Source organism: Eulemur rufifrons, chromosome 8 (assembly GCF_041146395.1).
Source record: "Eulemur rufifrons isolate Redbay chromosome 8, OSU_ERuf_1, whole genome shotgun sequence".
Classification (NCBI taxonomy): domain Eukaryota; kingdom Metazoa; phylum Chordata; class Mammalia; order Primates; family Lemuridae; genus Eulemur; species Eulemur rufifrons.
The window spans coordinates 18,273,489-18,293,568 of record NC_090990.1 but is presented as its reverse complement, the minus strand read 5'-3'; the positions used below and the strand labels follow the sequence as shown (position 1 = coordinate 18,293,568).

General features: G+C 49.7%; 1 protein-coding gene across 3 annotated transcripts in view; it reads right to left on the bottom strand.

Annotated features, from left to right (window-relative positions):
* Nucleotides 1–369: 369 nt before the first annotated feature.
* The window catches only part of WDTC1 (WD and tetratricopeptide repeats 1), a 60,133-nt gene continuing 40,422 nt past the window's right edge, over nucleotides 370–20,080 (bottom strand). Inside the window, exons 6-16 of one of the 3 annotated variants that reach the window (XM_069479633.1) lie at nucleotides 17,126–17,313; nucleotides 14,496–14,678; nucleotides 13,535–13,629; nucleotides 13,015–13,130; nucleotides 11,868–11,943; nucleotides 11,157–11,265; nucleotides 10,207–10,380; nucleotides 6,892–7,127; nucleotides 5,157–5,331; nucleotides 3,843–4,035; nucleotides 370–2,646 (exon numbers count right to left, since the gene is read on the bottom strand). In XM_069479633.1, the coding sequence (XP_069335734.1) occupies nucleotides 2,449–2,646; nucleotides 3,843–4,035; nucleotides 5,157–5,331; nucleotides 6,892–7,127; nucleotides 10,207–10,380; nucleotides 11,157–11,265; nucleotides 11,868–11,943; nucleotides 13,015–13,130; nucleotides 13,535–13,629; nucleotides 14,496–14,678; nucleotides 17,126–17,313 (1,743 nt within the window). In that variant the 3' untranslated portion in view covers nucleotides 370–2,448. The remainder of the gene's footprint in view (nucleotides 2,647–3,842; nucleotides 4,036–5,156; nucleotides 5,332–6,891; nucleotides 7,128–10,206; nucleotides 10,381–11,156; nucleotides 11,266–11,867; nucleotides 11,944–13,014; nucleotides 13,131–13,534; nucleotides 13,630–14,495; nucleotides 14,679–17,125; nucleotides 17,314–20,080) is intronic. The other 2 variants (XM_069479634.1, XM_069479635.1) reach the window with 2 other exon arrangements.

Sequence of the window (20,080 nt, the reverse complement as noted above, 5' to 3'; positions counted from 1 at the left end):
TGGGCTTAACTACTTAATAAATTGAACTGTTAGGTACATCTTTTGGCTTAGGGGCTCCATGAAAAAAACGACTGAGACAACAATGGTGCTGTGAGCTGAGAAAGCTCAGGAACTCTGATCTAAGAGATCATCCAATCCAGGGCACAGCAAAAAACTGTAAATTGTGAAATCAATTTTGTGGGTTAAAACCAGTATTTCTTTCTCTAATAAAAGGTAAATAGTGCACACTGCATGTAGCAAGGGTAAGTATTATTGTGTAAAACTTTTGTTCATTTTATACATACAAGTAAGCATGTGAATCTTGGGTCACAATGTAAAATGTATGCATCTTATTTGGGTTCTGGTTTAAAAAGTTTGAAAAATTACCAAGACTCCAAGCCCCTTATTTTTAAAGAGGAGAAAACAGCCAGAGAGTAAAAGTTGATTATTGCAAATCACAGCCACCAGAGCTGGGCTCTGTAACTCAGCCCTACTGGGCTGGACGGCTTTTGCTCAAAGTGACCCCATAAGGCAGGCTTCATTCTGCTCGGCAGAAGTGTGGTTACTCAAAATCACAGAGCTACAGAGGTGAGGGACCAGGTACCCTCACTTTGGTCCAAGACCCATTTGTACCCCACAAATGCCACCAGCCACACCTAGAACAAAATGGTTTTAATCAATTGCGTCACCCTCACTCTCCTGGGAGCGGAGCAACAAAAAGGCTCGGCTCCTGCCCCCAGAGGACAGTAAGGCTTATGTGTCTCTCCACACTGCAGGGCCCAGGCTGGGCAGGCAGAGGGTGGGAGGCAGGAGGCAGGGAGGGAGAGTAGGAGGCAGGGAGGAAATGGCAGGTGGCTGGAACACAGGAAAGCAAAGGGGCCCCAGCTGGTCCTTGGGCCCCAGGGCCCAGCCCCAATACTCCTGCCCTCTCCTCCCTGGCTAGAGAAAGGTCATGGAGAAGAGACAGGGGAGCAAGTCCCAGCAGCAGGAGAAGCAGCAGCAGCTGTTTCCTTCACCAATAAATATACTTCATTACCAAGCTAGAAGAAGAGAGGGGTGGGAAGAGGGACTGGGGTGGGGAGATGGGGGAGAAGCTGCCACCTGTGTTGCTGGGATTAAAGCAATGAGATGGTGCCAGACCCCCCACCATTATCCTCACCCCCCTTGTCTTCTTAAAACTGTGAAAAAGCTTTTAACATGGCCCTCCTGTCTCCAGGGCTGTTCTGAAGCCTGACTGAGAGGAGGCACCTGGCAGAGACAGGGACTGAGGGAGGGAGGGAGAGGAGAAGGGAGGCTGCTTTTCCCCAGAGGCTGCAGCTGGAGGGCTGGAGCCAAGTAAGCACTGAGAAGAAGGGGGAGGAAGGATGAACCAACTACCTGGAGCAGCTCCTGAGCTAAGAGCCAGGCGGGGCAGAGGGAAGGGGAGGCTTGGTGAGTAGTGGGGTGACCGCTGCATCCAGTGTAAAGCTTGGAGCTGCTAAGGAGGGAGGGGGCTGAGTTTAGAGACTTTCCCATCTGAGTGGCTCAGGAGACCCACCCCCCCTCCCCTCAGAGCAGCAGGGGACAGAGAAAAGCCATCACTTCTTTGGTCTTTGTGGCGGCTCAGCATGTGGGGTGGGAAGGTGGGCAGAAAGGGCAGAGAAGGGCCCTTAGCAGGAAGCGCCACCTCAGCAGAGTAGGCCTGGCTGGGAGCTCTGGCAGAAAGGTCACAGTGAGGCTGAGGAGCGCCCAGGAGGAGAGTGGTCGTAGTGCGGAAGTGCTGGCAAGGGTGGGTGGGCTATGGTGCAGTGCCCCACCCTCTGCCAGGGCCCTCGGGAAAGGTAGAGCCCCCAGAGGTGCCCAGGGAGAGCAGGCACAGAGCCAGAGCCAGAGCCAGTGCCCAGGGGGCGAGGGTGCTCTACTATGGCCAGGGCAGGTGGCCTCGCCTTGCCCACCCCAGGGCTCCCATCCTTCCTTTTGCTTCCATTCTGACACTGTTGACTCCTTTTTCAGAACCTTCCCTGAAGACCACAGGGGAGCTAACTTTGCAGGCAAGGGAGCAAGAGTGGCAATAGGCCAAGGCTAGCCCTTACCAACTAGGAATCCCAGTCCCCTTCCTGCTGCCAGCTGAAGGGCAGGATAGTCCATGAAGACAGTTTTAGCCTTTGCCTCCCCACCTGAGGCAGAAGGGATACTGAAGCAGGCCAGAGACCTCCAGGGACATGGAAGCAGGAGGTGGGGGGCATACAGAGGGTGTCCCCTCCTGTTCTTTTGCTCAGGGCTGGGGACAATCAAGGGACAATCAGCCCAAGAGTCTGAAAGCCAGCAAGTTGTAGCAACTTCCACCCCCAATGCCAAACTAACAAACAAAACAGGGGAAATGAAAAGATGGGGGGTGGGGAAGACAACCCAAAACAGAACCCCCTGACCTCCTGCCCAGGGCAGAGGGTCCAGCTAGTAGCAGGGGCTGGAGACCAGGGCTAGGAGGGCCTAGCTGGGCCGGCACTGCACCTGGCCCTCGGAGCTGTCCTCATCGTCAGAGGCCCCGGCACCCCCACTGCTCAGGCCTGTGATCCGGTAGCCCATGTTGAGCAGCATCACCTCCAGCGGGTCTGCGTTCATGCGCCGCTGGTTGGCCTGCGAAGCGCCCTCCATGTCTTCCACTACTCGGCCTGTGAGGTCTTCACTCTGTGGTGGGGGAGGGGGCAATGCATGTGGGCTCAGGAAGGGACAGACACCAGGGTATATGCACTGGGGCAGGGGAGGGAAACACAGACTGAACTATCTCCATGAGGGGATGTACACACCAGGAGATGTATATGGGAGGAGGGGAACACACACCCTGGTATACATACTGGGGGGAATACACATATCAGGGGGTACAATGGGAAGGCTTACACCAGAATATATATGGGGGCATACACCACACTAGGATATACATGGGGGAAAGCACATACCAGGATACATTGGACACACATACCGGGATTGAGGGGGGAAGATAAAACTCCCCCACCTCACTCTGTTCCCTTGCCACTTCCACCAACCCTTCTAACTTTCTTTTTCCTTATCCCTCAACAGGGAATACTGCAGAACCCCCCGGAATCAGACACACCACTTGACTTTTGTTTTACCTGCTGGGAACGGGGAGGAGGTGGGGCAGAGGGACAGGGGAAGCATCAGGTAGGCTCGCCTGGCTACCCACACTGGGAGTGGAGGGGACCACACTGCCTAAGTGTCCCTGTGGGCTGGACACTTTACAGGCTTCACTTCTTTACTCTTCACAGCAACCTTTCAGGGTGGTGCTGTCATTCCCATTCCCCAAGTACAGATGACAAAACCTTGGGTCAGAGATGGTTAAGTCTCTTAGGCAGTGAGTGAAGGGACCAGATGCAAATTTAGCCTCAACAGATGCCAAAGCCTGCACAGTTCCCTTCTGATTGAGGACTGGCCTCTGCACAGCTTCAGGGGGTACACACCACAGTGGTATATGAGGGAAAGGGTACTTAGGGAGCCTTTGAGGCACCCTTCTTATGAGGTGGGTTGGAGTTGGTCTGGTTCCCTTTCTGCCCGCCTGCACTCCTGCCCTTGGTGTATGCATGTCTCATCTTCCTATATGTGTATCCCATCTTCATGGGCTGGCTCAAGGATATGTTCCTAGAAGGTAGGAGCCAACTCCTGTACCCAGAATTGCCACTGCATTTGGAGCTTCCAGAACCTGAGGGCTCACACCCTGACATAGCCTGGGGCCCTCAGGCAACAGCTTATTCATCCCAGCAGCTTCTAGCTTCTGTGTGGCTCATTTCTCTTCCCACTCCTTGCAGGTTCAGCCGGAGGCCTTGCATAGGGTCCCTGCCTGGCTTCGGCCATCTTGTCTGCACCCTCACCTCTGGTCGGGGGTTCCAGAGCCGAACAACAGGGTCGATGCCGCTGGTGGCCAGGAAGCAGTAGCTGGGATGTGGCTGCAGGCAGTTGACGATGGACTCGTCCCCTTGGAGCACGCGGACCAGGTTGGTGGTCTCCTTTTCCCAGATGAAGAAGGAGCCATCATCAGAGCCACTGACGATGTATTGAGCATTGCTGGCGGGGGGGCAAAGGGCAGGGAGGTCAGGTGGGGTACTGCCCTACAGCCTCAAGTAGAGGCTGTGTGGCCTAGGGCGAGGGAGCAGAGAAGTCTGGAGCCACTCAGCCCCCCATGCTCTGGGGTCTGCACTTGACTCAGGACTCCGTGCACATGGCAATCCTCTCCAGACTGCAGACCCTGTCACTATTCTCCTAAACCCAGGGTTAGCAACTGCCTGTGTCCCTCCAAGACAGTCTCCCACAAAGTACATTATCAACCTTCTTGGGGCCAGGATCAGATCTTACATCTTTTTTTTTTTTTTTTGAGACAACGTCTCACTCTGTTGCCAGGCCAGAGTGCTGTGGCGCCAGCCTAGCTCACAGCAACCTCAAACTCCTGGGCTCAAGCAATCCTCCTGCCTTGGCCTCCCAAGTAGCTGAGACTACAGGCATGCGTCACCATGCCCAGCTAATTTTTTCTATATACTTTTAGTTGTCCATATGATTTCTTTCTATTTTTAGTAGAGACGGGGTCTCGATCTTGCTCAGGCTGGTCTCGAACTCCCGAGCTCAATCCACCCACCTCAGCCTCCCAGAGTGCTAGGATTACAAGTGTGAGCCACCGCACCCGGCCTGAGATTCTTGATTTGTGTTCATGTGTCTTAGCTACCCAAAGAAAGTGCAAACATCTGCAAATGATATTTGAGACTCAAGCTTTGTCCTTCAGAACCCAGGGCACAGTTCTGAGCACATAATAGGTGAAAAGATTCCCAGCCTCTGAGGGCTCTTGCTTCATACTCCTAGAAGAGGGAGGCACCAAGCACCTAGATACAGAAACCAAGCCCAGGTACATGCAGAGGGGGAAGAAGTGGGGGATAAAGGAATAGTCCAGGCACTGTGCTGGATGCTTTCCTTGGATTATCTCATTAGTGCTTGCTATGGCCTCATGAGTGAGTATGGCTGGTTTCATTTCACAGATGAAGAAACTGAGGCTGACAGAGGTGAAGCCATCTGCCCAAGGGCACAGAGGCAGAGCTGGGATTTGAGACTTTTCTAAAAGAATTATGCCCCCAACACCCCCCGCCCCAACCTCCTGTTGCCAACTGGGCTGTGCCCTCCTCCTCTTCAGGGCCTCGGACCTGCCAAAGAAATTGGCTTCCTTGATATCCGTGGTGGTGTTGCAGTGGCCGCAGTAGCGGAACTGGTAGTCGTAGCTTCGCTCCCGTAGCACCATCTCATCCTCAGAGATGGAATCCTTGCGGCTCGTGCTGCGGAGGCGGACTGGGCCACTGCCACCAGCTCCTTTCTTCTCCTCTGGGGGCAAAGATCAAGGAAAGGTTAAGTGTCCTGTCCCTTTCTTCCCCACCGCCCCCAATCTCTTCCCTACTGATGGCCCTGTTTCAACCCAAAGTTTTGGCAATATAAGGCTACCTTCCTTCACCCCTACCCTGGAAAATTGGGAAACAGTTGTGAGAAAATGGTTGGATCCAGCCCCTGAAGATGTTCATGAGGAGACTGTTAATGCCAGCGGGGCCCTGGTTCAGGTTCCTGAACAAAGGCCTGGAAGCCTCAAGTATGCACAGACTCAAGCTCTGTTTTTGTGGCAGTGAGAGGCAGGAGAGGATGGCGTGAAGCACTAGCAAAAGAGAGCCCTGAACGGGTGACTTTTATAAATAGATTTATAGCTCTAAAGAAAGAAAGGACCAAGCCTTTACCCTCTGGAGACAAGTTATTATGGATCCCAACTGAGGCACTGATCAGTTAAATGACAGCTAAAATCACACCAGTTTTCTGAGTTCCTTAAAAGTGCCTCATTCCTGCCTGCTTTAGGGCCTTTGAGTGTGCTGGTCCCCATGTCAGCATCTCTGCACCTCCCACAGCTATACTATGTATCTAGTTAACTCTTCCTCCGCATCTTTCAGATCTTAAACGTCTCTTTCTGAAGAACCTCAGGCTGCCTCCAAGTCCCTGTACCCTATACACCTATATCATTCAGTCCCCAAGGCACTCATCATACTCTTTGTTTCTGCTTCACTGCTTGGTTCCTTCACTAGGCTGTAAACTCCATGAACACAGAAATCCTATCTGACTTGTTCAGAGTTTATTCCCAGGACCTAGCACAGTGCCTAGCACATGGCAGGTGTCTGATAATTATTCACTAAACAAATGAATTAATCACATGGTTAATAAATCGCAAAGGAAAGAGGTGAGGATCCGTGTCTGCCTCCAGTGAGCTCACCTTTCACGTTTATAGCCCTCACTGCAATGACCCAGTTCACTCTCCAACACTACCGAGGTGAGCTGGGCAGGGTTTTACGTGTTCTTTGTTCAGGCAAGGCAGTAGGTAGAGGCTCTGCTTTGTCCAAGGCCACACAGTTAGTACACAGTAGAGCTCAGAGTGGAACCCCAAGCCCCACACTCCATGCCCGAAGCATTTCTACTGCCCTGTGCTGTTGTCTCTGCTGCACTTGTACAAACAGAACAAAGGCAACAACTGGCTACTGCCTCTCTCTCAGGTGCCCAAGTGGAGCTGTTAAGTCTCCGTCTGTGAGCAGGTGAGACTGTCCAGCAGGAGCCCACATGGCCTGACTGGGCTCAGCTTACTCCTATTCTGAGCACCAAGCATAATACCAGGTGCTTTAAACATGCTATTGCTAATCGTCAACAGAAACTCTCAATGGGAGGAGCTAGCATGCCCCCTTTTCAGATGAGGAAACTGAGTCTCAGAGAGACCAGTGACTGCCCCAGGGTTGCATGGTTGCTGAATCATCTGAATCCAGGCCTCTCCAATCCCAGAACCATGACCTCTCCAGGACATCATGCAGCAGCTCAAACAGTAAGAGTGACAGCAACCCCTCCTCAGTGTCCACTCACCACCGTCATTTTTGGAGAAGAGGGCAGCTGTGATGTCACGGCCCAATGCATCACAAGCGCTGCTGTGGGCCTGCTCCGGGAACTTCCCTTTGAAGTCGTCCAGGCACTCCAGGGCCTCAGCCACATACTTGAGCTCAAAGAGGCAGCGGGCCAAGCGAAAGTGTGCCTTCAGGTGGCATGGGTTTAGGGAGATGGCCTTGAGGCAGTCCCTCAGGGCATCGTAGTGGTCACCATCCCTGGGAAGGCAGGGGAGTGTGGCTTGGAGGTGGGGCCACATGGCAAGCAAGGGGTCCCCACTCAGTCTCCTCTGCCTCCTGTGGCCACCCCAGCCCACCTTTGACAGATCTCATAGTGAGGGGACTTGGGGATGAAGACAATCCTGGCTCAGTCCAGGCTGCCCTCTCAGGAGACAGAGTATGTTAAGGAACAAATCAGGAACCCTAAGGTCTTGGGGGTGACAAAAAATGGTGTCAGGCTGCCCTCTGCCGGGCACAGCGTGCAACTGCACAGCCACTCACCCCAGGAACCCGCAGCTCTGCAGCAGAAGGCCTGGCATCTTGCCCACCTCAGGCTCCCCAAGCCCTCCTTCTCTCTTCCTCTATCCACCTCCTCAAATCCCCCCGGCTGGCCTTCAAAGCCATGTCCAAGGCAGGGGGCCCTCAAGGACAGTTCTGTGGTCTGGGGAAGCCAGAAGTGCCAGGCTGGGGATGCAGGGTCTGACCAGCAGGCAGTAAGCCCTCAGCCAGACCCCCCTCTGTGCTGGCTGACTGATCCACAGCAGCTGTGGCCTCTACCTCCTGGGGCTGGAGGATGGGGCCTGACAGTCTGGCACTGTCAGCTCTCTGGAAGCTGATGGCAAGGGGGGCTGTGCACGCGAGAGCTCCAAATTGTCCCCACTCACTTCTCCAACCTCCTAAAGCAAGGATGAAGGGAAGTGGAAGTGCTTTGGGGATAATGGGGGGAGTATGTGGGAAAAATCAAAGGAGAAGCCCCTCCTTCTCCCACCCTGTGCCAGAATATAGGAGACACGCTTCCCTAGCACCTGTAGGCCTGTCTCTCTGCTTCTTATCTAGAGAGCCAGATGGGTCCCAGGAGCCACTTCTCCTTCGGAAGCTTTTTTTCTTTTCCCTGCTGGGCTCAGGTGGGACTAGGACCCTAGCAGCACTCCCTGAAGATGAGGGCCCCTCCACCAAGGGCATAGTTCACAACACTCCTGTGTGGCCAAAGCAGGCCTGACATGGGAAAGTCCCTCCTGACCCTCCTCTCCTACAGCATTCAGGGAGCACCCAGCCCTTGGAGCAGCCATGCTCAGAAACCAGCAGTTCAGCTGGTGTGGGGGCAGGAAGGAGACAGAGCTGCTTTGATGGTGTGGCCTGCGTCAGAACGAGTGGCTGTGACAAAGGAGCAGGCGCTGTTTGGAAACCTAATTACTGCCTGCAAGGTGCCCCTCCGAGCTCCTGGGGAGAGCCAGACCAGAGACCAGCCAGGAGCCAGAGGGTGACAGCTCCCACTGCATTCAGGAGCAGATGGCAGCCCTGGGGAGACTGGCCTGGGACAGAATGTGACATTCTAGGGGTCACTGGCAGGCATGTGGGGATGAGGGGGAGAGAGCAGGCTGGCCCCAGGGCTCACCCCTCCTAGACTCACTGCCAGATCAATCTCCCTGAAAGAACAGCCCTCGGCACATCCCTCTCCTGCTCAGAACTCTCCAGTAGATGCCCATCATGCACTGAATTAAGGCCAGCGCCACCACTCTGCATTCCAAGCCCTCCCCAGGCCGGCCCCAGGCTACCTCACAGACTCATCTCCTGCCAGTCCCTTCCTGAACCCTCTGCTCCAGCCAAATGGATTTGCTGTTCTGCAAACAAGCTCTTCAGTCAGTCCCCCGCCCCCACGCCTTTGTTCACACCATTTCATCTCCCTGGAATGTCCTTCCCCCTCGGCCCCTCCTCTCCTTCATCTCCTGTCTAAGCCTGCCCACACTTAAAGCCCATTCAGATACGACGTCTTTCTGGTGCTGCCCTGATCCCCAGCTAAAGTGACCCAACTTTTCTTGATGCCCATAGCACTTTGCCTGACCATTCACAAGACTCACTGCTTCTTACCTCTTTAATGCTGAATTATGTCCATGACTTTACCCCCTGTCCTGAGGCTGTGTGCTCTGGAGCATGAGAACTCAGGCTGACAGAACTTTATGTCCCTAGTACCTAGCACATAGTAGGAGCTCAGAGAACATACTGAAGGCACACATTGATTGGGAAATCACCAACCTCTCTTAGCAAGAATGCAGGAGGGAAGCTGAGCTCTCAGCCTAGATCCTGGATGAAGACCACTGCGTTCTACCCAACTGTTGGGACAAAGAGGCGAAACACCTCAGGATGGCCCCCAAACAGTCATTGCCTGGGTGTTGCTGCCACCTGAGCCCTTGGCAAACTCCTAATGCCTCAGCTAAGGCCATGGGGGTAGATCCTCCCCAGCCCCCACCTACTATCCTGCTGACTTGGGTGGGTTTCTTAAGCTTCCCTCTCTGGCCTGCCTGGCTGCAGCCAGACGATGGCACACCAGCTGGCCTGTCTGTCTGGGCAGAGCCGACGGATGCCAGACGGAGCAGAAATGGCTGTGGGCCCAGCTCTATCCATCTCCCGTCCTGGCCCTGGCTGGGGGATGGGGGTCTGGCTGTCTGCTTGCCTGCTGGTGCTGCAGGCGGAAGGGCTGGGGGCCCTGATGGTCTCCAAAGATGAAGGATATGGACCTTCACTCCAGCCACCATGCCCCAGCATGACCCACAGCCAGCTTCAGATATCTGGGATCTTGTTTGTATTTTGTCCCGAAGGGTCTAACAGAATAGAAAGCAAGCCCCAGGGATAAGGAGCTGCAGACATTTTAGACAGATACCAATTGAATTCACCAAACCCCTCATTTCCACCTAGCAGGATTCCACTGCTCCTTCAAAGTCCAATTCAATGCCCGATTTTCCAACAGTTGGGATTAACCATTCTCTCAACTCCTACTTCCCCAGTGGCCACAGCACTTTATAACAAAGTACCATGTAGGAACTATTTGTGAACATGTGCCACTTAACTGTGGGCTTCCTCTGTGCTTGAGACTTCCTGATTAACGGGTCAGGTGCCTGCCCACCATTAGCCTGGAGGTGAGGAGGAAAGGCCTTGGCCAAGAAGCCCTAAGAGACAGCAGGATGTCACTGCCACCTTCCCTGGATGCCTCAGCAACTCGGCTCCATCAGGCCCACTGCCTTTTGGTCCAGTCGCCTCATCCCTCGTCCTGACCCAGGTCCCCTCTGCAGTGCCCACTCACCACTTGCGCTTCATGTAGGCCGCGGCTCGGTTTCCATAAAGCATGGCATTGTGAGGGGCCCTCTGCACGGCCTTGCTGTAAAGCTGAATGGCCTGGGTCCACTGCTGGCAAGCAAAAGCCTCATTGGCTTGCTGTTTCACACGCTCCAGGTATGGGGGCAGCTCTACTTGGGGACTGCAGGGGAAATAGAGCCAAGTCAGACCAGTAAAAGAAGGTCAGAGCAGCCCCTCAGGAAGTCTGTAGCCTAGCCTGAGGCCCACTCAGGTTTTCTGGCCCGTGGGATCTGCACTGCCATCTAGAAGAGGGGACCACTCCTACCCCTGCCTGGGCTATTACCTATTACTGTGATAGAGAATAGGAACAATTCCAAATACTCTGAGCCAGTGAAAAAGAAGAGGGGCAGAAATGAAGCTGCTTAGACAAGTTTAAGGCAATTCTTAAACTCCTGGGCATGACAGTAGCTGACACCACCTGCCTCCAAGCTGAGCTGAACCTTATGAACTCTTGCGTCCCTCCTATAGAGAATTCTGTTTCTCTCAAGGGCTAGAGAATTTGAGTACCTCTGTATCCAAAGCCCAGCACAGGGCCTGGCAGAGAAGAGGGGCAAGAATATGTTACAGGATTGGGGTTCATATAATGGGAAGGCCCATCTGTGTGGAACCCCTTTTTGGAGAGAGCTCAGTGCTAAGAGGCAGGTAGCTCCTGGGTCCCAGCTGCAGCTACCCAGGTACCAAGAGACCAAAGCTTCAGTGTGAGCATGACTGGTGTCCTACTAGGTAAGAGTGGCATTGGGACCACTAGCCACACTCCAAGAAGACTCTGTCCCCACCCTCTGTGATGCATGCCTGGGTACAGATCAGGAGGAAGATTTATAGGACATGTTCTTCCCTCCAGTCAGTCCATAAGATGTAATTGGGACTTGGAGGGCAGGACAAGTCAGCTGGTCTCACCTGATATGTCCCCTACTCTCCGGCAGCCGGAAGCCATTGCTATGAAGGTGCAGGCCATTGGATACACCATTGGACACACCATTGGTGGACATCTTGCCGTTCTGGACTTCTGGCAGGGGATGGGGAGAAAGTGACAAAAAAAAATCAGGAAGAGATCCTCATTTCTTCTTGGCAGCCCTCCAGCTTCCACCACAGGGGGTTCCTTTGTGGGACTATTCTCCCAGGTAAGATCCATCCCCAGAAAGCAAGTTCTCACAGACCAGCCGGCAATGGCATAAAGAAAAGCCTGCGCGCCCTCTGCTGGCTGGCAAGGGACACAGCTTCAACTTGGCGTTACCCTTACCCATAGGTAGGGATGGGAATGACGGGTGAGGAGGTGCCTACATCAACTGTAGGCCCCAGGAAGAAGTCAGTGAGAAGACTGAGCCAGGATGAGAAGGGGAAGGGAACTATTTCAGGTCCTCAAGAGCCAACCCATGGAAAGAACCTGTCTTTTCAGAGGGAAGTGAAAAGGGCTGTGCTGCAAAACTCAAAGAGCTCTGACCTGGTGTCTTCCTTCTTACTGTATAGATGGGGTTATTTCAGAGATCTGCTCTTTTTTGGGGAATCACAGCCATAGTCCAGAGTAACGGGCAGGCTTCTCAGCAGGGACAGTGTACACTCGAGCTCGCCCACACTGCCTCAGCAGAGATACCCTAAGGGAGAACTTACCCCCTGACGAGTGGCATTTTCTAGGCAAGAGGAAGGTGTACGGCCGCTGCTTGTAAGTCAAGTCAAACAAATAGACCTAGAGTTGAGGGGTCAAGAAAAGAGATGGAGGCTTTAAGGTAAGGATGTGGTTGGACTAGTAGCAAGGCCTTAGTGGCTTTTCAAGAACCAGGTTTTTGAACATAGTGAGTGTTGAGTATGGAACCATCGAGCTAGTCCAGGAGGTGTTTCCAGCAAATCTCAGTAGGAAAATCTTCCTAGCTCTGGCACTTGGGGGTGGCTATTTGATTTACCCAAAGCCCTGTTTGAACAAATGTCATTAATTAGAATCACATTACGTTGGAAAGGTCCTCAGACGTCACAAAGCCAAATGTCTCATTTTACATTTACCCTAGCACTACCCCTGTGTTTTCATGATTCTTGGGACAGGTACAGGAATGTCTGGCCTGCACTCCTCTATTCTCCATCCCATTTCTTTTGTATATATTCCCATCTTGCTTTGTAATGTCATCAACTGTTTTATTTGCCACATCTTCTGCCAGCCTGGGGATGGATGGTATTTCATATTTGTCTCTCTCATGTTTATGATGATAATGCTAGTTCCAGAGTAAGTGCTCAGTGTTTGTAGAATAAAGGAATTGCAAGACTTACTAAATATCCTAAGAGCACACAAACAGAAGGTTTAGCAACCTGCCATTATTAAAGAACACTTCCCAAAGCCGGCCCGGAACCACAGCCTGGCTACATGCTCTGAGCCCCAGGGATTTCCTTCTAGGAAAATAGCAGATGAGGAAACCAAGTCTCGGAAAAATGAAGAGATTTGCTCAAAGTCATAGTTCACAGCTAGTCAATGGTGGGCCAGCATTTGAAGACAGGTCTATCAATTCCAAAATATATATTCTTAACCAGAATACCATATTATCATATATCTACCTAGTTCATTAAAGAAAAAAAGAAAGAGAAAAGACTAGGCGGGGACATCTGAGAATTCCAACGATGCCATGTTTCCTTCACATTTAACTGTAACATCATTTAAAATGAGGCTGTTGCTTCTTGTCTGCCTCATGGCAGTGGATGTTAGGTATGCAGCTCTGGCTGCTGGATATGGGACAGTGGTGGGCAGAGCCACCTTATGCAGCAGTATACATACCTGTTCCCCTCCCATGTTGACTAGCAGCTCTGTGCCATTGGGGCTGAAGGTCACATAAGTGGCAACCAGAACTCTCAGACGGTTGTTGTAGTCGGGAAGCTTCACTGGCAGGTGACCTGCAGGGAATAGCCTAGTCATCCTAGAGTGAGGCTCCTAGTCCCCCTCGAAGGTGCAAGAGATTGTGAAATTTGCCATATTGAAAATGATAGCAATCAATTTCATCATAAAAGCAGCTTCAAATGTTGAGCCCTTACTATATGCATTGGACCAATGCTTTATATACTTTATCTCAGTTACTCATTATAACCCCATTTTACAGAAAAAAAACTATCAAGGTTAAGTATTACAATTTGCTGAAGGTCACACAATTGGCTAATGGCAGAGTCAGGATTAAAACCTAGGTCTGTCTGACTCTAAAACCCTTGCTCTTGACCACTATGCCATGCTGCCTCCCTGCAACGCCCCAATAAGAGTCAGCATCCAGCCAAGAGTTTGGAGCCAGAGCTGTGCTGAGCCTTACCTGCTACGTAATACTGGGCTGCACCATCTGGAAGGGGTTTCTGCCGGTCACAGAAGGTGTGCACGCCTGCTGAAGGGCTCTGCTTCATGCTCTTTCTGGTGGGAAGGAAAATCATATGGGTTAAAATCCTAGTACTACCCCTGGCTAGACCAGACCACACTCACTAGAGGAAAACCTAAGTTTGTATCCCTGAGAGATACAGGAGGTACCTTTCTTCCTTACCTAAGCAACCCCAAGGTCTACCAACTAGACAGCTGTAGATCCATACATTACAGTGCTTTACAAGTAGGTCCTGAAACTGTCTGGGTCCTCATGACCACCCTACCATCCCCATTTTACAGATGAGCATGCTAAGGCTCAAGGCCCACTCCAAGCCATGTAGTGTATGAGGGTCAGCAGTGGTTGCCCAGGCCCATGAATGAAAGCAAAGCAGGACAGATATTCCTTCACCTGTCCCAAGAGTCATAGAAGGCCCTGGCTGGAGGAGCTACTCAGGTCTGGGGTTGCTATGGAAGTTCTTGAGTATATTCTACTTTTATGGTTTAAAAAAATAAATAAAACAAAATTACATGTACAAAAAACTTACATGAACAAGATTATAACTCTGTACAAATAATAATAGTAAAAGAACTAGCAAGAAATATTATATATAGTGATTTCTTTCAGGTGATGGGATTACAAGTAATTTATTATAATTTTCATAGTTTCTAAAACAAGTGTGGATTAATTTTTTAAAGACTAGTCAAGTGCAGTGGTGAGAAGGGGGAAAAGAGTAGAATGAGGAGTTTGATATGTAACTAACTGTGAACCATCGAGATAACTCACTACACCTTCAGACCAACCAAAATGTTTTTAAGTCACAAAATTAAAGAAAACCCACCTCATAATGAAGAGGGCATGGCCATGAGAGAGGGTAGCAGGTTCCCAAGGACTTGCCCACAAGAGGCTAAACTCTTCCTACCTGTGGTTATGGATCATGCGAATGTCGTAGAGTCTCACGAAGGGCCCACTGGCCCCGACTGCCAGACAGTTGTTGTCCTGGGGGTTGACAGTGAGGCACTTGGCCTCTACCAGCTGGCCACAGTACTCTGTCAGGTCAATCAGCACCTCCGAGTGTTTGCTGTTCTCTCGAAGGTCATACTGGCTGTGAGAGAGGACAGAGTTAGAGGGTCAGAGTCCTTATGTGGACCGCAGGGGACAAGCCAAGTCCTTGTTATGCATTGGGAGGGGCTTTGGACCTGTTTGTAAATAATAAGAAGGTCAAAAACCACTCCCAATTCTTGAGTGCCCACTGTGTGCCAGGCAGCTGCAGCAGGCTCTCACACATTCTGTTTTATACTAATAGAACCCCAAAGGTAGATACTACTGTACATATTTTATATGTGTCAGTATTATTGCTACTATCATACTACTGATCACTAACACTTAGAACATGCTTTATGTCCAGTATTGTCCCTAAGTGGTTTACATGTATTATTTAATTAATCCTAACACTATCCCTAGGTATCATTAGAACACTGAAGTTCAATGAAGTTAAATAACCTGCCTGGGATGATACTGCTAGTAAGTACAGAGCTGGGATAGCTTCCTGACTGCATTTTAATGGCTCTGCTTTGCTTCTTCCTAATCTGGCCTCTTTAAGGAAACAAAGGCAGTATGGAGGTAATAGAAAAGAGAATCTGGAGATCATCCAAGAGCTACCTAAAATACCACAGGCCAAGGCAAGCCCAAAAGTCCCAACTATGCAGCAAAGGTAATGCCAAAAAGTCTACCCAGGAGCAGCAAACTCCCACCATTTCAGACTGGGAACTTTCTGCAGCCAATACCCAGGTACCAGAGAATGGATAGGGACATCATTCATGTGCTCATCCACCTCTTGCCTGGACATCTGTAATAATCTCTTTGCTGTTCACCCTGTCCTTCTAAGACGTGCTCACTAGATTGCTCTTCCTCAAACAAGCAGAATGTGTGTTTTATATCAGTCTCCTGCTCAAAAAATTGCAAAGATTCCTCAATACTTTTAGCATGAGTTTACTTTAAGTTTATTTTTACCAAATTCCTCAGCCTGATTTTCAAGACCTGATTTCACATCTCTCTCCAACCTTATTCCCCAGTTTTCTAAATGTGGGTCAATGATAACTACAGAATTCCTTACCCTGCACATGCATGTTTGTCCCTGCCTTCACAGACTCTGCTCAACCTGGGGAATCTACTCTGCTTTTCCTTGCCCATCCAAATCCTGTCTATTCTGGAAGGCCTAGCTTATGTTCACCTTCTTCTAGGACACCTTCCCTGACTCTGCCTATGCCTAAGTGCTTAGGATCCTACCCAATGCACTACACACTCAGCTTCTACCAGCTGGCTCTGGCACAGTCTGGTCAGCGAAGGTCAGCAAGTATTAATACAACACAGAGTTGGACCTGACACTGACCAAGTGCTTTCTGTCTTCTAAATACTATGCTAAGGTTTTACATATGCTATCTCAATTTTAATGCTCAGACCAATAAGGAAGATGCTATGACTATTACCATTTTACAGATGAGGAAACTGAGGTTAAGGAGTGAAGTGGCTAGCCCCAGACAAACACTGAGTAAGAGAGCTAGGATTTGACCCCAGGTCTGTCTGACTTCAGTGCCTTGCTCTTAACTACTGTGTTATAGTTTATACGTGACTTAGATACTTCTCCTTTGTAACAGGGAAGGGGGCACAAAGTCCGATAGGAACTCCAGAGACAGACTAAAGCACGTTGGGGAGATAAGGAAGAAGTTCCAAGGTCACATCTGAAGAAAGGAGTTGAAGAAAGACAATGATATTATTTTAGGATGAAGGGAAGTAGGGGCAAATGGGCAAATGTGTAACAATACAGGGCATTGGAAAAGGGGACAGACAGTTCACTTTACCATTTCTGGCTGGCTTCCCCCACTCCCAGGCATATGCTCAATGACCAACTATTCAGGAGAAATGTAACAAGTGCCTCTATGTGCCAGACACTGTGCTGTGCTCTAGGGACACAACCAAGAACAAGGCAGAGAGAGGCTCTAGGAGAGTTTACTATTTACTGAGGATACAGACAAAAAAGTAAACCCACAACTAAAAATAAAATAAAGGAAATACAGATGGTGATTAGAGTTATAGAGGATATAATTAGGGTCCTGAAACAAAGAATGTCTATTTACTTTAGATAGGATGGTCAGAGAAGCTCCTGAAGAGGTGACTCAAGCTGATCTCCTTGGGGTAAGAAAGAGTCAGACATGGAAAGAGCTGGGGACAGAGAATCCAGGTAGAGGAAACAGCAAGTATGAATTCCCAGGGGCAGCACAGCATTGGAGGGGGTGAGAGAAGGTCAGAGGGCCTAGAGGGAGGGCAGGGGAGGACAAAGAGGGAGGGAGGAGGGTGAAGGTGGGGTAAGCAAATGTTCCCAGCAGAGTCTATACACATACAACCTCCCTGGCAGACAAATGGGCTGGACCTCTGCATAAGGGAAGGAGCCAGGCCTGTGGAAGGAAGCACTGTGGGCAGAGGGGATGTGGGAGCCACCGTGCAGCGGGAGCAACAGAGGCACTGGCCCCACTCGATGCCCCAGACCCTTACCGGATAAGCCCATCCTCAGCAGCACTCCAGAACGTGTTGGGCCACATGGGCGCTGTGGCGATGCGTTTCACCCGGTTGGTGTGGTCTCCAAACATGTGGATAGTCTCCTTTACTGTTAGGTCGTGGACATGCACCTTGGAGTCAGCTGCGCCCGTGATCAAGATGCGGTCCCCAGCATGAGGCAGGAACTGCTCAGGGGAGAGTGAAGAAGGGATTGGCGGGTGGTAGGGGTAGAGTTGCCCAGGGAAGAGAGGCTAGCCTTGATGTCAGCACACCTTTCCCTCTCCACATCAGATAAGAAAGTGAGCTAATCCAAGACAATCCACTAAAAAACTCTGGACATTGCGTAGCAGCCTATAGGCCTAAAGGTCAAAATCAAGACACATGCCTTTATTTTGCCAGAGTAGTCCTGACCTATGCCAAGTAAGACTACCTGAGGGACCCTTTTCCTTTGATTCTTCCCCAAGTAAGAGCTGAGTGGATGATAATCATAGCTGTTACCACTTACTAAGCATTTACCATGTGCTAGACACCAGGGCAGCTACTTTATCTTATTGATACTTAAAATAACCCCATTGAAAATTGAGATTCTTTCAAAAGGAGCAAACCAAACCAAACCAAACAAAAAAACTGCGGTTCAGCACTAACATGCAGCAGACTGTGTTCAAATCCAAGTCTATCTGACTCCCACATGCCATACCGCCTCACAATGACTATTTAATAAACTAGGGACTAAGTAATAAATTAGTCCTAAAGTGAAAAGGACTTTCAATGTTTTAAGGGAGTGGGCATTTTAAGTTGGTTCAACTGTTTCTGAAGAACAACTTGGCAAAAGGCAACAAAGATAAAAACTATTTCTATCCTTTTTTTTTTCTTTGAGACAGGGTCTTGCTCTGTCACCCAGGCTAGAGTATAGTGTCATGATTATAGTTCACGCAACTTCAAACTCCTGGGCTCAAGCAATCCTCCTGCCTCAACATTCCAAGTAGCTGGGACTATAGGCATGTGCCATTACTCTCAGCTAATTTTTCTATTTTGTTGTAGAGACAGGTCTTGCTATGTTGCTCAGGCTGGTCTTGAACTCCTGGCCTCAAGTGATCCTCCTGCCTCAGCCTCCCAAAGTGCTAGGATCATAGGCATGCACTACCACAGCCAGCCTATTTCTATCTTTTGACTCAAAACTCCCACTTTTATGAAATAATCCAAAAAGAAAAAAGGACCTGGTCAGAAGTGCGCAAAGCAGCACACCTTATAATAGCAAATATTGGAAAGAGCTCAAATGTTAGACCTTGGGGAAGGGCTGAGGATCAAGAGGATACATCTCTATGTAGTTACTATAAAAAATGAGAACCCCACCATCCCAAGTCGAGAACAAAATACTCCAGATAACATTTGGTAAGAATAAAATAGCTGTAACCATAGCTTCAAATAATGAAAAAAGAAAGTATATAGTTCTAGCAACTAACTCTGAGGATGAAAAATATTTGGGGTTGGTGTTGTGTTCTTCTCTTCTTTCTTGAGTTCAAAAGATTGAAATCTCTCCTTTTTTTTAATTGAAAAGTTCCTCCCAACCCACAACAAGGTGGAGTGGTGGCGTTGGGGGAAGGGCATTATTCTGCATTTTCACAGCTAGAAGTCCCACTTGACTTTATGTGTTCATGCAAGAGCAACAATTTACTCTTCACATAGGCCTTCTCTAAGGGCTCATTAGGACAAGGGCTAGTGGAAATAGAATTTAATCATTTAGGGACCACCATTATTAGTCTTTAATCCCATCTGGAGACAGCATATGCTCCACAGCAGATATAAACAGGTGAGCCCTTGGTGATGGGCTTATGGCTGCAGCCACTCTTGTCACACACTGTAGTCGCCACCAGGGGGAGAGCATGGGTTGAATATATCTATATTGTTTTGAATACCCAAAGAGAAGAATCCGCTGTTTTTTGTTTTACCAGAAGAGGTGGCTCAGAGTCTGTGTATATGTGCCTTGCCCAAGGTCTTACCCATTAAGGAGTGTGAAGATCACTGTCAAATTCTGGTTTCAGGACTCAACGTCTTGTGTGCTATGATGCCAAACTGATGGCTTAGGTCCCCTTCCCCAGGTCTGACTGTACTGGATCTAACACTACAGTGGCAGAAAGCAGTTTCCGTGGGTCATATAAGAGGTGAATCATCATTGTTCTGTCTCTAAAATCATAGAAATTCATCTAGGATTGGTCCCTAGAACAAACAGGAGATGAGAATCACAGCTTGGGAAAGAGGAATAGTTTAGGGAAATAAAGTACATTTTGAGCTCTCATATCTACCTTCTTATTCAGGTACCTTGTAATTCTCTTGGTATTAATCAGGACAACATTTCTTGGATTAGCGAGGCTTTCCAAAGGACAACCTCACTGTCACGTACACTCATTTTAGAATCTCAGAGCTGGAAAGGTCCTTCCTTACAGGTCATTTCCTCCAATCTGAAACCTAGGAGATAAAGTACCTAGTGCGTGGACTACCTCAGGATAGGACATTTACTATATCTTCCGAGGACCTAATCTACCTTTCTCAAATAGCTCTAAGTATGAGACAATTCTTTCCTTAGGCCCATATTTGATTCTGTAGACTTATGGTTAGTAGTCCTAGGTCTGTTCTGAGACCAAAAGGAACATGTCTCAGCCAGGTACAGTGGCTCATTCCTGTAATCCCAGCACTTTGGAGGCCGAGGTGGGAAGATTGCTTGAGCTCAGGAGTTAGAGACTAGCCTGTACAACATAGCAAGATTCTGTCTCAAACATTTTTTTAATTAGTTGGCTACGGTGGTGTGCACCTGTAGTCCCAGTTATTTGGGAGGCTGAGGTGGGAGGATCGCTTGAGCCCAGGCATTTGTGCGAGCTATGATCATACCACTGCACTCTAGCCTGGGTGACAGAGCAAGATCCTATCTTTAAAAAGAAAGGAGGCCAGGCGTGG